This window comes from Capsicum annuum, chromosome 1 (genome assembly GCF_002878395.1).
Source record: "Capsicum annuum cultivar UCD-10X-F1 chromosome 1, UCD10Xv1.1, whole genome shotgun sequence".
NCBI lineage: Eukaryota > Viridiplantae > Streptophyta > Magnoliopsida > Solanales > Solanaceae > Capsicum > Capsicum annuum.
The window spans coordinates 1,801,599-1,817,148 of NC_061111.1; the positions used below are offsets into that span (position 1 = coordinate 1,801,599).

Consider the following 15,550-nt stretch of genomic DNA (forward strand, 5'->3'; position numbering starts at 1 on the left):
AATTCAGCTAAATAACACTACTGCAACAACTTATTCCATATATTTTCATAAAGTAAAATCTTAAAATTAATAAAGTATATGTAAATATTATCACTATTTTAAAAGTGAGATCGAAAACTTATTTTCGATGGACTCAACTCAAAATAAAAATTATAATAAAGTGATATTCTTTTTGAAAAAGAAAAAATGACATAGTATAAAATAGAATGGAGCTAGAAAGACTACCAAAAAAAAATAAAAGAATGGAGCTAGAAATTAATTAATTAATTATCATAAATGTTTTTTTTTTTTACTGTTTCTACTAGAGGATCCTATATAATAGGATTTCTGCTACTCTACACTTAGTTCAAAATTGTACCTCTCTTTTCATCTCTCTCTCTGAGATTTTTCACAAGAAAATTACTCTGTAAATAGCTACAGAGGACTAATTTTCTTCAGTACCTTTACTCCATATAGCAAAGCTTTTATTACAGTCTTCTGTCTCTCTGTTCTCTGTTGCTTTTCTATCTGTTTTTTCTTCCACTGGTGCTTGCAGCACTGACGTAGCCCATATTTTTTTTTCAGTGATACTCTGATACCCTTAGTTTTTCGTACTTCGATTCCTTGTATCTCGTCTATCTCCTTTTATTTCTACTGCTTTTTGGGTTTTCTTCGACATAATGAGTTCTTGAAGATTTTTGTTTTTTCACTTTTCATACCAAAAACTGTTAGAAAAGCTTGAGCTTACCCCCACCACCCACCCACCCACCATCACCAGAACCATCCTTTATCCGAAGAATCTTTTTCCCCTTTTTTACTTCACGCCCTCTCTCACACTTTCGCTTTCAATGCGAATCTGAGAAAATCATACATAAAAATGGACCAACATACCATGTTGTCTAGTGGTACTACTGTTAAGTATACTGAACACAGGAAGGAAATTACTATGGTTAAATCATCAGCTCCGGTGAGTTTTCCTGGACGGAAAAGGAACTCCGAGATGAATGTCGCTGGTCCTAGAGTTGTTCGTATTACTGTAACTGATGCTGATGCTACCGACTCTTCGAGTGATGAAGCTGAAGATGGGCTGTATAGCCGTCAAAGAGTGAAGAAATTTGTTAACGAAGTTCGTATTGAGTCGTCGGAAACTGGGATTTTCAGAAATGGGTTGTTTGAAAATGGAGTTTTGAAAAATGGGTCTTCGTCGGAAACTGCTGTTGCTACCACCGTGTCACGGCGGCGGAAGAAGACAACGGCGGCGAGTAAGCTGAAGGTTAATAATGGTAAAAAGTTTCGCGGTGTACGGCAACGGCCATGGGGAAAATGGGCGGCGGAGATTAGAGATCCATTGAGACGTGTACGGTTATGGTTGGGTACATATGATACAGCTGAAGAAGCTGCTATGGTATATGACCACGCGGCTATTCAGTTACGTGGACCAAACGCGCTTACGAACTTCGCCGTCGCTACTCCGGCGAAAACCAGCTGCTCCGGTTACATCTCCGGCGAAGATTCCGATCAACGTTCACCTAAGTCCGTTCTCCGTTGTGCTTCTACTTCTTTTGAAGATTCTCAGAATAACGAAGAAGCTGAAGCTGAGTCTTCAATACCCATTTTACCCTCAGAGCATTTTAAGAGCAACTCGGATTTCAAGGGTGAAAATGACATATCAATGTCGGGTAATTTCGGTGACTTCCCACCGTTTGATAGTATTTTCCCGGATTTTTTCCAGTTCGAGGACCCGGTTCCTATTCCCGACTTATTCGACCCGGTGGTTTTACCAGACATGTTTGTCGGGTCAAGTACTCTTGATTTCGGTTTCGGGTCATCATCATGGCCCGAAGAAGACTACTTTCAGGATTTCGGAGATGTATTCGGGTCTGACCCGCTTGTGTCTCTTTGAATGTTGGATACGGTGAACACAATGGGCATGGAGTCTTGATTAAGTGAATTTTAAAATTAAATGTGGTATTTATTTTGTCAGTTTTGTCTAATATTTGTTGATTAATGTTAGTGTTTAATGTGAGTGATTAGTAAGTAATTAGTAGTAATATGTAATAGTGGCTCCGTCTCATTAACGTTGATGATGGATGAGATTTTGCGGTACAGTGTTGGTTTTTGTGTTTTGTGTCCCTCTCTTTCGTTTATATAACAATAATAATAAACCACTAGAGCTATTATTATTATTAGTAGAGTATTAAATTTTCTCTAATTAAAGTTACTACTACGTGATCAAGAGTTAAGGAAATGCAAAAACAAGGCAGAGTTTTTAGTGCTATGGGAGAGTCTTTTTACTGATTAGTGTTTTAAATGCTAATTAATGGGTGTGATTAAAATTAAGTGGAAACATTGAATAAGACTGAAGATTTTGTGTAGTGAAGCATGAGGGGGTGGGGGTTGTCTGATAAAGGCACGTGTAGGAACACGTGACTTGAGTAGCAAGAAGAATTAGGTGAAAGAATGAAATGGCATGAATGCTTTTAGCCTCCATTCACACATGCTTAACCTGAACATATTCTCAATGCTTCAATTTTACTCTAGTGTTAGCACTATTTTTTTTCGTTTTTAATTCAGTATTCGATACCCTTTTGAGGTCCGATTATTTTAGACTCAATGAATATAAGATACCTCTTTGAGGTCCAATTAATTTGGACTCATGCATTACAAGGTCAACGCTCTTTATCAGAATTAAAAGAGGAAGTCAAATAATCATGTTAAATAATATTTGTTATAGAGAGAGCTGATTGTAATTGTCGTTTAGTTGACTTGATATTACAATTTTTTTTTTAATATGTAAGTAAAACTCATCATCATTTTACTCTAAAAGAGTCGTACTTAGCAATGCTAATTTCATGTGGACATAAAAATAAATGTATGAAATTTTTACCTAATTATGGTTCCAAGATAAGTTGAATGAATAAAAGGTGTATGCTTTTGGTACCACCACCATATAATAGAGGACGATACGAGAGTTTTGGTTTTGGTTTTTCCACGTTGCATTTCCTTTGTTCATCCAAATCCAAGATTCACATGCAAATTATTTGTACTTAAAACACTTTCTCTTCATGTTTAACCAATTAATTCTTAATTTAAGTACAAATTATTATGATAATATGTTCGATATTTAGTATGTATAGCTCGAGTTAAATGTAACAAGTTTGTCAATATCACTTTCTCTACGTGCCGTCGGAAACGATCTCCCTAGCCAACAAGGCTCGGCCTACATTAATAACTGAAACTAAGAAAGGGACCAGGTCTTTCGAAAGGATGGAGCTCACTACTTCACAGCTGATCAACAGGAATGTCGAACCACCTAACGCGTCATAGGGTCACAAGAAAGGTCCTCGGAACCTACATCATGAAATGATGTAGCATCCAGGGACGGTTAGTATGGCGAGTATCGGCATGCAATCCCAGGGAAGGGATAAAACAAATGCATTTACCTACGCTCTCCAAATCCCACTTGTAGAATTATATTGAGTGTATTATTATTTTTGAATTATACGATATTTTAGTGCAATAAGACAAGTATCTAGAATTGTATATTTGCATTTCATCATCTTATGCAAATTGCAAAGAAGCACGACGAATAGTACTCATGCCTACATTAGATTATTAATTGTAATACAGCCTTATAGCATAATGTTTGTAGATTTATATAAATACTAGTAGTCCACACGAAGTTAAAAGTCTTATTTCCAAATTAAATATCTTTAGAATTAATTAAAAAGGCATGCATGAGTTGCCAAAAGACTTAAATACTAATTGAATGCCACATAATAGTGCAATTATTTCATTAGAGCCTTCATTTGAACACAATACAAATAGTGCACCAACAGTAACTGTGTTTGATAAAAAGTTATTGACATATACATACTTTTAATGTATACCAAACTTATAAATAAGTCAAAAAATATTTATAAACTAAGCTAGTTTGCCTAGCTTATTTTCTATGATTATCACCCACATTAATTTCTATTCTGATTATACACCTATGACCTATCACATCTAAAGAATGAATGAATAATTTGTTGGGAGAAAGAAAACTGAAATTACTAAATTGTCATTTTATTGATATGAAATATGGTCAGTAAGACAGAAATTCAGTTAGAGAAACACAAAATATTGTTGGAATTATAGGAAAATGAGGCAATAATTGTAGTTGTTGACGACATGTTTGTTTGGGACAGATGAAATCTCCATTTAAATCATCCAAAATATGGGGTTCTTTTCCTTTTTTTTCTTCAGGTGATGATTTATTGGGACCCTTTTTTTATGATTATGTCCTTTTCCTCAAATTAGCAATTTTCACAAAATAATAATAATACATACACATATATAAGGAGTCTCATATGTATATATTGTATAACTTAACTGAGTTTAATTATTAGTTGGTTTTGATTTTGGACGCAGTAATTCAAAAATATTATGTACTAATGTGAATGTTATTAATGCATTTGCATGTAAGATGATTATTCCGTCTTCTCCTTTTTCTACTCCCCTTTCTATAATAGTCACACTAAGTTTAACAAATCTTCAAGAAATGATAAATGAGTCGTATATAAGTGATTTAACTATAAAAACAAGTTCGTTTTGATCTTGAACGCAGTATATCATAAATATGAAGTACCATTACGAACGTTTAGATTATACGTTTGCATGAAGTGTGCTCTATATAAGTGCCTAAGGCATCTCTTTTTTCAAGTCAACATGCATGCAATTCAAAATAGAATCACACATAAATATCAATATGACACACAAATAGTAGTCATACATTATGTTTAACAAATTTTCAAGGAGTTTCATACATATATATATATATATATATATATATATATATATAAACAATTACGATCACAACAACAAGCTCGTTTTGATCTTGAATGCAATGCATTAGAAATTCGAAAATACGACCATGGAATATGGTAAAAAGCATCATCTTTTTTGTGTCAATATGTAATTCGGACATAGAGGACAATCAAGATGATTAAAGATATTATTCCGTCTTCTCTTTTTTCGATCTGCTTTGTATTCCTTTTCTCAAAAAAATCAACGAAGAAGGGAGATATATAAAATGATTATTCCGTCTTTTCCTTTTCGCGATTCGCTTTCTACTAGGGCAATAGTGATAAAAAGGGAGTCTACAAGAATTTCAAAGACAAGTAAGTTAACTTGTTTTGTAAAATCAAATATCAAACATAACATATGGTAATAAGTGGTCCCATGATGAGCTGTTATTATTGATACAAAAATGACAAATTTTTTGGACAATCAACTAGGCCTCTCTCTATTATTAATAACCCTGCAACACCCAAACAGACCCTTCTGCATCACAAAATCATAAACATTATTTTCTTTTTTCACAGAGTTATAACATACTGCATGCCCACATATTCTCAGACGAAATCCAAGAATTTCATTAATTAGGATATTGTTTTTTCTCATATATATATTACTCTCATGACCAACAAATTGACAGCAAATCCAACTTTCTAAATTGGACCCCTTTAAAAGAACCTAACACAACAAAAATGTCCCTCTCATTTTCTCCTGATTTCTGCCTGAACAAATCAGCCTTTTCTGATTATTATCTTTCTTAAGTATTGGTGAAATCTTATAAGATTTATTTTCAAGAAACGGAACATGTGAATGAGGGGTCCAATTCAAGTTGTTAGTAAATGGAACAATTTTTTTCTTCCAATATAAAGCAAAAATAATAAAAATATAAACCAAGTTTGGTGGGAAGAAATTAAAAGCCTATCCTAATTAAGCTGTTGAGGTGATTTTCGTTTACCAGCATATAAGTGTTCTAAATTTCACGTCCGAGTCTTTCTTGCTCATGTCAACATTTGTTTCTTAATGTATTAAAGAGGGCCCTCTCTAGCTAATCGTGAAAAGTGGTGGGTGTACACTAACGATCATTCCTGACTACGATTCGTAGATAGTATTATTCTTAAGAAAAATCCATGTATAAAGAGATCTCCTTGAATGTTTCTTAGGACTCGTTTGGTAGGCCATATTAAATAAAATAATTCATGGATTAAAAGTTAGTCCAGCTATGTACAATGTTTGATTGCCCAATTTAAATTTAATCTCACCTAATACATGGATAGCTAATACACCATAGCGTGTATTATTTTATCCCTAAGAAATCATGGGATTACTTATCCATGGCTTAAATACATGGATAAGAGAATTAAATGACTCAACTACCCCTCAATTCTTTTTATTAAATTTTTCGTTTAGTTTCATTTTAAATTTAATCACTATAAATTTGGTTGTTATGTTAAATTTAATTTGCCAACTTTTTTTTACTTTGCGTATGCGGATCAAGTGTTTAAATATCATTTAATCCCTTATGTTGGTTGATAGTTTCGAATGTGAACTACATTTATGCTATTTTGTAATTGTTCAATTTACAGACGGATTAATTTAAATAGAAAAAATTATTATCAAATAAATATATAATTTAAAAATTTTAAATTATATTATCAACAGTCCGTGATGTTCTTACATAGTATGCTTTACATTTTTAAAAAATTATTTCTCTATAATATGACAATTATTTGTTTGTTTAAAATTTTTCTTGATTAAATCGACTCAATTTTTTTTAAAGAAATAAATGATCAACTAAGCGGAGTGAGAATTATTATTCATATTTTAGCTTTTTTAAGATCGCGCAAAGGGTGAGCAACTTGACTAGTTAAATGAAGTAGAAAATCTCATAAAAATTTAAGGGTATAATTGTAAAAAAGATTTTGTTGAGATTTAAAATACATGATATATCTAATTTTTAATACAATGAACCAAACACTTGATAAAAAAATAATTCTTGTATTACTAATCCCCACATTACTAATATCTGTATTGTTAATCCCTGTATTGTTAATCCATGGATAACTTCTCTTTGTACCAAATGACCCCTTAATGTATTAAAGAGGGCCCTCTCTAGCTAACCATAAGAAGTGGTGGATGTCACTAACGACCATTCTTGACTACGACTCACAAATAATATCATTCTTAAGAAAAATACATATATAGAGCGATCTCCTAAATATATAGATGAAATAGATGTTCAAATCCCTTGCACCACATCACCAGACTTGAATTAGTTCATTTCACATTTAATGCTATCTTTTCTGTTCTGATTTAAGCATGCCAAATTACAATGAAATAGACTCAAGCGATCAACACGATGAATGAAAATTAAAACATATTTCGTGTGAGTCAGTTCACTTCATTGGTTCTATTAAGGCACTTTCGATGTTAGGTCTCATATTAAATGACCATGCACTAGATGTTCAGTCCTGGACACGATGTGATATAAAGAGTCGTCTCACATCGCCTCTTTAAAATATGAATGATCTTTTTAATGTGAATAGACTCAAGAGATCAACACGATGAATAAAAATTAACACATATTCCATGTGAGTCAATTAGCTTCATTGGTTCTATTAGGACACTTTCGATGTTAGATCCCATATTAAATTGACTATGCACTAGAAGTCCAGTTCTGGACACGACGTGATATGAAGAGTCGTCTCAGATCGCCTCTTTAAAATATGAATGGTGTTTTTAATATGACTTAGCTCGTTAGCTAACATAAAGTAAACAATATCATCCAAAAAGAAAAAAAGGGGAAAGGGGATTTGTGATATTTTTCGAATAAAGGGAGATATATATTTTGGTTGGTCTAAAATATTTATAATTTATATTTTGAAAAGAAGCAAAAAAAGGATAGGAAGGGACCTACAACAAGTAGGATCTTCTGAGCTTTCTAGCCTTGGCACCAATTTGCCTGGTAAAGACAGCAATTTGCTGGCAAAAGTCATTTTCTTTAGAAATTATAGTATCTTTGTTTTGGGTCCCATAAAATCTTGTACTCTACAACTATATAACAAGTGAATTTTCCCTCCAAGTACTACTTAGCATGATGTTTTCTTACACAAATTTCCATGACCTTCACTACTTTATATCTTTTGTTTCTTCTCTTTTGATGCTATTTCAATTTGAACACTATGGTTAAAGTACTGTTAACAAAGAAAAGTAAATGATATAAGGCTCTCTTACCCTACATTGCTTCACATTTATGTGTGTATCATATGCTCCACTACAAAAATATTCATAATATATATTAATCTCACAAGTTAATTTAAAAAGGGTATCTTGTAATCAAAAAGACGATAGCAGATAGATTCTCAGATCAAAAGTAGCTCTTACATACTACTAGCTAGTGTTCATTTCGTCTCAATTTAAGTGACATATATTTATTTATAGTCTCAATATAGTAGTAGATCATAAGTTTCAAAGTTCTTTTTTTTTTTCTTCATAAATTTTATATCCAATCAAAGAATGCTACAAATATCGAAACGAAGGAAGTATATATTATATACATATATTCAACCCAAGGATGCTCCAAATATAATATGACATTGTTCGCTTTAGATTCTGTACGTCTTTTTAAGAAAGATGTTTTCTAACGCTAGTTTTAACATTCATTCCTACCTCAATTTAATTATCAGATGACTCGTTAATAATTATCTTCGCGAGCTTATACGAAGATTCATATTTACATTATTCGAGTATTTATGACGATGAAAGTCAAATACATACATTTTTCTTTAGGTCATACGCATGCTTGCTTGCAGAAAATGAAATGTACAGTTCCTTTGCTTTTTTGGGACTCTTTTCTTGTGCTTTTTTCCTCTCGACATTAATCTCAAAGTCTCTATAATCTTATCTAATAATTAATTAATAATAGTAAAAGATAAGATAATACTGTTTAAATAAATAAAACAAAACAAAAAAAGTAAGCGTGAGCATGCATGAGCTACATTTAGGTCCAAATTAAATTAAAGTTGTGTTTTGGCTGTTTCCACGCTTCAAAATATCACCTCCTTTTTCTTACTTTTTGACAAGTATTGATATTTTCGAAATACTACTTTTATTTATTTATTTCACTAGAAACTTCTCCCTATTTCACACCAATGACACAAAGATACTTATGATATTTATTTTTGTTTCACTTTATATACCAAATATTGTTTTTACTCGCTCCGTTTTGTCTTAATTGATTCTCTTTCTAAAAATATTTATTTCAATTTAATTATTTCTTTGATGAAATCAACATAATGTTATTATGTTCTTTCAGTACTATTATTGTTATTAAATGACTAAATAAAAATGTATATACTCAAATTTATATTTTCAAAGATAATTTATAAGATTAATTTGATAAAATAAACCCCTAATAAATATTTTCTTAAGAAGAGCGTCAAGTCTACAAGGATCAACTATATTGAAACAAATAGAGTAGTTTATAACAATACTAATAGTCCCCCAAGGAGGGCAGGGGAGGGTACATTGTGTTTTGGGACACTCCGACAGTGCACCCAATAAATTTGATACGGAATAAGTATAATTAAACGTAGTAGTCAAAGTAAAGCAAAGATTCTGAAAACTTTACAAAGATTGGAATGGGTCAGCAAAAGGAAATATCTTGTTCGTTTTGGCTTGAAATATACACCATGTGTACCTCAACAGCCAATAGTAAGCCACTACAACAGTAATCCCTCCCCAACCCTCTAAAAAGTGGTGAAGCTAAAAATATCGTTAAAAGTGTCCAAAAGTTAATATATATAAATAAAAAATAATTTAAATTTATTCATAATGAAATTAAAATTTTCACTAGAGTTCAAAATTTAAAGAAATAAATAAAAAAGATTTAAAACTTTAATCATATATAAATAACATAATTTTCTATGATGAGGAGTATATACTTCGTATAATTTCTTACAAATAATATAATTTTTGGATCAATGATATTCAAACTGATCATTTTATACTACATATGACCGCGTCATTGCCCCCCAACCACCAAAACTCTAGAAGTTCAATTTTTGAAATTCTTAGGTTGAATTCATTATAATTTTAAAAGTTATGGATTTATATCTATTGTTTACTTACATAATTTGTACTCCGATCATCATATTTTATGTGTCATTATTTTTTTTGGTTCGTTCTAAAAAGAATGTCACATTTTCTTATTTGGTAATTATTTAAAGATATAATTCCACGTTTATTCTTATCGATTCCACGATAATAGTAGTACTATATTTTAATAAAGGATAATTGTCACGACCCAAATGGCCATGAGTGGCAGTCACACTAATCTTCCTGTGGGAGAACCATCTAAACTGAACCATTACCAAAATACTTAGTCAATCTTAAGAAGATATTATTATAAAATCAATCTAATAACCATAATACAAGACTAATCGTTATTAATGGGGAAGTCAAACAAACTACCTACAAAAATCTCCAAGACCCGAAAGTCATCGTACAAGAACTACTAACAAAGATCAACGAAATAACAATACAACAATAGCAGGTCAATAGTGCTCACAAACCGCCACATAATTACTATCAAGAGTATCAACCATATTGTAAACATCCACCAAATCAACACAAGTATGTACACATATGCTATGGAACTTGTTTTTGCCCAAATAGTCATGACCTGCAGGAAACAATCTATGTTCATGTACCGTACCGATGTGGTACCCGATCCAACATAAATATAAACGTACCGGCGTGGTACCTGATCCAACATAAATATAAACGTACCGGCGTGGTACCCGATCCAACATAAATATAAACCTACCCGTGTGGTACCCGATCCTACATAAATATAAACGTACCGACGTGGTACCCGATCCAACATAAATATAAACATACCGGCGTGGTACCCGATCCAACAGAAATATAGACAAGTATTATCAACATCAATTTACACAACCTCACAGCATACAACACAATGTACCAAGTTTACAAGTACACTTAAAGTCATAAGACAATTCCATCGGGTAAATTTTTAATAAACATTTACACACGCAGTAGCAATCCAAATATCAACAATTTCAAGCATGTCCAAATACCAATCAACAAGTATTTCATTTAGGAGCATACACACAATTAAGTCGAGTCTAAACTCCAATTAAACCACAACCTACCTCAACCGAAGAATTCAAATGCGAGCTAATTTGCAAGGGTCTTGCCCTTCCGTGAAGTCTCTGAATGATCAAAATCTGTTCCAATACACATCCTTCATAAGATTACGGTTCCAACGACGTGAACGATCAAATCTCATATTAACCGTGAAAACAGTACTCCAAATCTAATTTCACAAAAATCTAACATAATCTCATGTCCTGTTCACGAATTAAATAATGGTACTAACCGACAGAACTAATATTTCTTGAATCGCTAATAGTAATTTACCATTAAAAGCACTTTGACATCATTATATTATAATTACTAAATATATAATCTACCTAATGTATAATAACATACAGAACTACATAATGATCAATACTAATTGATTAGTTACTGTCCAGCGTAATAGTTAACATTCTTGACATCATTAACCCACAATTGTCCATGTTACTCATGATACCATTAGGATTTAACACCATTAATTTAATCTACCTAATTCTAATGCACAAGAAAGTTAATACATATGACCACCTTGTGAATCCCACTTCAACAATTTTAATACCGTAATCACATTAATCCTTTACCCGTAGCAACGATAATGAGCAAATTCAACTCACCTTCACTCCACCATTATAGATATAGCATAGTAGGTATATTCAATCGTAGGAAATAATTCACACGCACTCCTTACCTGAAGACTTCGCAACTTTCCCTTCAAATCTGGTGAAAACTGAATTGTCGTGTCATTTTTTTTTTCTTTTCCTCTCCACCTTTTTATCTATATTCTTATTTTTATTATAAATGGTAAATCCTAATCACCTAATTTCATCATTATATTAACCACATAAGTAAATAAATTGTCATCTTGACCCATTAATTCACTAATTAAAATAATATCTAACATATCCAATAAATTCTCAAATAATTTTCGAAACCTCAAAAATAAATTAAATATTTACATTAACTAAAAAGTATGTTCCAAACCTATTGAAAATATTAAAACACTAACCCCAGATCGTCTTGATCAAAAATTGACTATTATCGGGTTTAACTTTATTAAACTTAAAGGACCCAATTAATGACTTAAATCGCCTCCGAACACCTCAGGAATTGGTACTACAATCATGTAAGTATAATTCATGCATATAAACTACCGCGAGAACTAAAAATAGCAAAGATGAAAAAAATTCACAAACGACCGAAAGGGTCATTACAATAATTTAATAAATATCACTAAGTCTTATTTTATTTCTTAAATTTTGTGTCAGATCAAAGTATGTACAAAAAATAAACTGAAGAGTGTTAGAGTTTGTGACTCAAATTCTGTTGATTCGGTCCTGAAAAATTTGCGGTGCGACCCATGTTTGAGATTTTTTGTGGACTTGTATGTTTTTAGGCATAAAATTTATTTGTACGCACGTATTATATAATTGCGATTTAGTGGATTGTTTTGAACGATTTAAATACGTCATTGAATCTTTCATCTCTTCATTGTACTCCTCTCCATTATAGTAAATTTTTCAGCCTCTGCCCATAATTTTTTTCGTTAAAATTTTTTACGTAAATCTATGTGTCTTTTTTTATTTTCTTTTGCATTTATAGTATTGCTTATTCTGTTCAAACATAATAAAAAGAATATCTTTTTATATTTGAGATTAAAAGTACTGAATTCAAATGAGCTCAATACACATCTGGCAATCACACAGTAGAAGCTGCCTCAGGTTCAACAAATTAAGGTCAGCTGGTCTCCTAAAATGATCAGACAACCCCACTTGGCATTATTGAACCATCCTTGCTAAAAACTACAGTGCCAATTGCGGCTGCAGGGCTATTTTGTGCAGGGTGAATTCGTTGAGAATCAGTTGCGGAGTCAAAATTTTAATTGAGGAGTTTCAGAAAAAACATACGGATTAGTCGAAGAAAATTTAACATCAACTATATATATATAAAAATATTTTTGACTGCGTAAAAATAGCATAATAATAATATAATTTTTTGTTAAAAGGGGTTCGAATGAACCCCCTGATTACAAAGTGGATCCGCCACTATTGAGAATATATAATTAAATACTAATACTTTCCGTAATTATTTAAGTTTTTAGAAGAGAAGATCATACCGTTTAATATGATATCAGAGTAGATATATGTCCTGAAATCAAATCTCATTAATTTTTTTTTATGTATTTGGTCCATAAAAAAAATAAATCAAACTCATACGTGAAGGGGCGTGTTGAAAATATAATTAAATTATTAAAGTATATTTTATGTAACAAATTAAGCTTTTAGATGTGAGGGGAATCTTAGTAGCTTAATTGATTAGTTACCTGAACTTCTAACTTGTTGGTGAGAATTCGATTCCCCACATTGGAATCTCCCCTCCCCCATTTCCCTTCCCCTACCCCCAATAATAATAATAATAAAAATTTTTTTAGATGAGATGATCACACACTTCAACGAATACTACAACCAATTTTTTTTTTATTCTTTTTAAAAGAAAAAGTTAGTTTTGATATTTCTCTAATGTAGTTTACGGCCTTTTTCTTTAAAATATAATTTCGTTATTGTATTTCACTATAAAGTATCTCGTGCACCAAACGATCGTCAAGTGGTTTAGGAATACTTGTAATCATGTGGGTGTTTTGGGCAATACCATTTGAGCTTTGGCTCAAAGCAATTAACACGTTAAGAGTATTTTTGAGTTGAATTAGCAAATAATTGTAATCAGAAGTAACGATTTAACGTGAAGAGTACCATGATAATAGGATGATAGCATGTGGGGCTTGAATTACTATCTTTGATTTAACGAGACGAGTATCAAGATAATAGAATGATAGCGTATGGTGCTTGAATTACTATCTTTGATTGTCTATGAGCCGGTTTACTCTCTCTAGGTGTAGCTGCCTGTAGGCATTGGTGTCACACAGTTAATAAAAAAATCACTCGTTAATGCTTTATTTATTTCAATCTGTTTGTCTGCATTTAATTTGACATAGAGTATAAGAAAGTAAAATAGTTCCTTTGTAATAGCCCGTTTGCCCTTTCCTTCCTTTGTAAAGGCAACCCCTCTGCACTGTCTGCATGCCCATGGTCCCTCACTGCACCAAATGCTTTTTGCCCTTTACTCTCTCATATTTTTATTTTTTATTTTTACATAGAAAATTTAATCTTCTTTTTCGAAATAATTATAATTAACAAAACAATAGAGAAGGATCAACTGATCTACCACAATAATTAAGAAGATTATTAAGAATTTTGAGAGTGGATGGTTGATGTCACTTCCTTTCTACAGGCTCTGGCCAGGGAGAAATTTTCTATCGAATATAGTTTCTCTATTTTTTACAAAGTAGGGATAAGGCTGTCGAAGGTGATATTTCAAATTAATAAGCTAAGGGATGAAATTTCTAAACTATTGGACAATAGTTTTTCTGAGGTTAAGTTAGGCTCGACATTCGTTTAACAGCTAGAAGTCGAGTTTCTTAATTAAGATGATGGGCTTTACTCAATTTGACTTTCACAAGCGATGTTTCTTTTCCATAATAAAATATTGAAGAAAAGTTTATACATTTTGTGCTTTAGTTTCCTCTAGAACTATGTTTGATCAATTACTTGAACTTATTATTGAAGTCTTATATATAAATAAGCGTTTGAATATGAATTGATTGATATTTAAAAATGAAATATGTTATTCAAGCTTCAGTTGGAAAATTTGAGCATACATGGATATTAATAGTCTCACATCATTTCTAGAATATGACCAATTATACAACTTATTTCACAAGTGAGGTTATATTGGATGTATTAATTATTATTATTGTATAATATTTTGTCCACTTGGTGTCCTTTTGAGGAAGAAAAAATAATTTAATGCATGAACCAAGACAGAGCATTGAAGTGGTCCACTAAGTAATGCATGAACTTTATTTAAATTTTAGCAACAAAGGAGGAAGACATTCATGTGAATTATGTATGGAGGTACTATTATGGAATACTATATTTTGGTATAAATGAAATGCAATATTGGCGGAATTTTTCTATAACTTTTCTATTTTCTCCGTCTCATTTCATGTTACAGATATTTTTTTGATGTAGTTCGCTCCATTGACGGAATTTTTCTATATCTTTTCTATTTCCTTCCCCTCATTTCATGTGACACTCTTTTTATATAGTTCGTCCCAAAGATAATGTCATTATATTAGAATTAGAAATAATTTAATTTAATATTTTCTTTTAACCTTAATAAAATGACTTAGGGTCACGCTAATAATTAATGAATGTTTTAAACTATAAGTTTCTAAAATCTTTTTGTTTTTCTTAAATATCCTGTCAAGTCAAATGGTGCCGCGTACAATTAGATGGAGGAAGTAATTTTTTGTGCTCTGAATAATCATCCACGTGTCAGCAGAGGGTGATTCCATATGCTGCCACTGTATGGGTGAAATATTAAAGGCCATTATTATGTGTCCCTTCATGCAATTTGGCTGCTAAATATAAGGCTATTTTTGAAAATCCAATTACTGAACAAGTCGGGCCAAAAATGTCACTTTCACCTACCGACAAGAAAGTGATGGGGCGGAATG

At 31.8% G+C, this 15,550-nt stretch overlaps 1 protein-coding gene across 1 annotated transcript; it reads left to right on the plus strand.

Annotated features, from left to right (window-relative positions):
- Window positions 1–327: 327 nt before the first annotated feature.
- LOC107855342 (ethylene-responsive transcription factor CRF1) lies at window positions 328–2,085 on the plus strand. Its single transcript, XM_016700351.2, has one exon. The coding sequence runs from the start codon at window positions 857–859 to the stop codon at window positions 1,880–1,882; it is 1,026 nt and encodes a 341-aa protein (XP_016555837.1). The 5' UTR covers window positions 328–856; the 3' UTR covers window positions 1,883–2,085.
- Window positions 2,086–15,550: the final 13,465 nt, after the last annotated feature.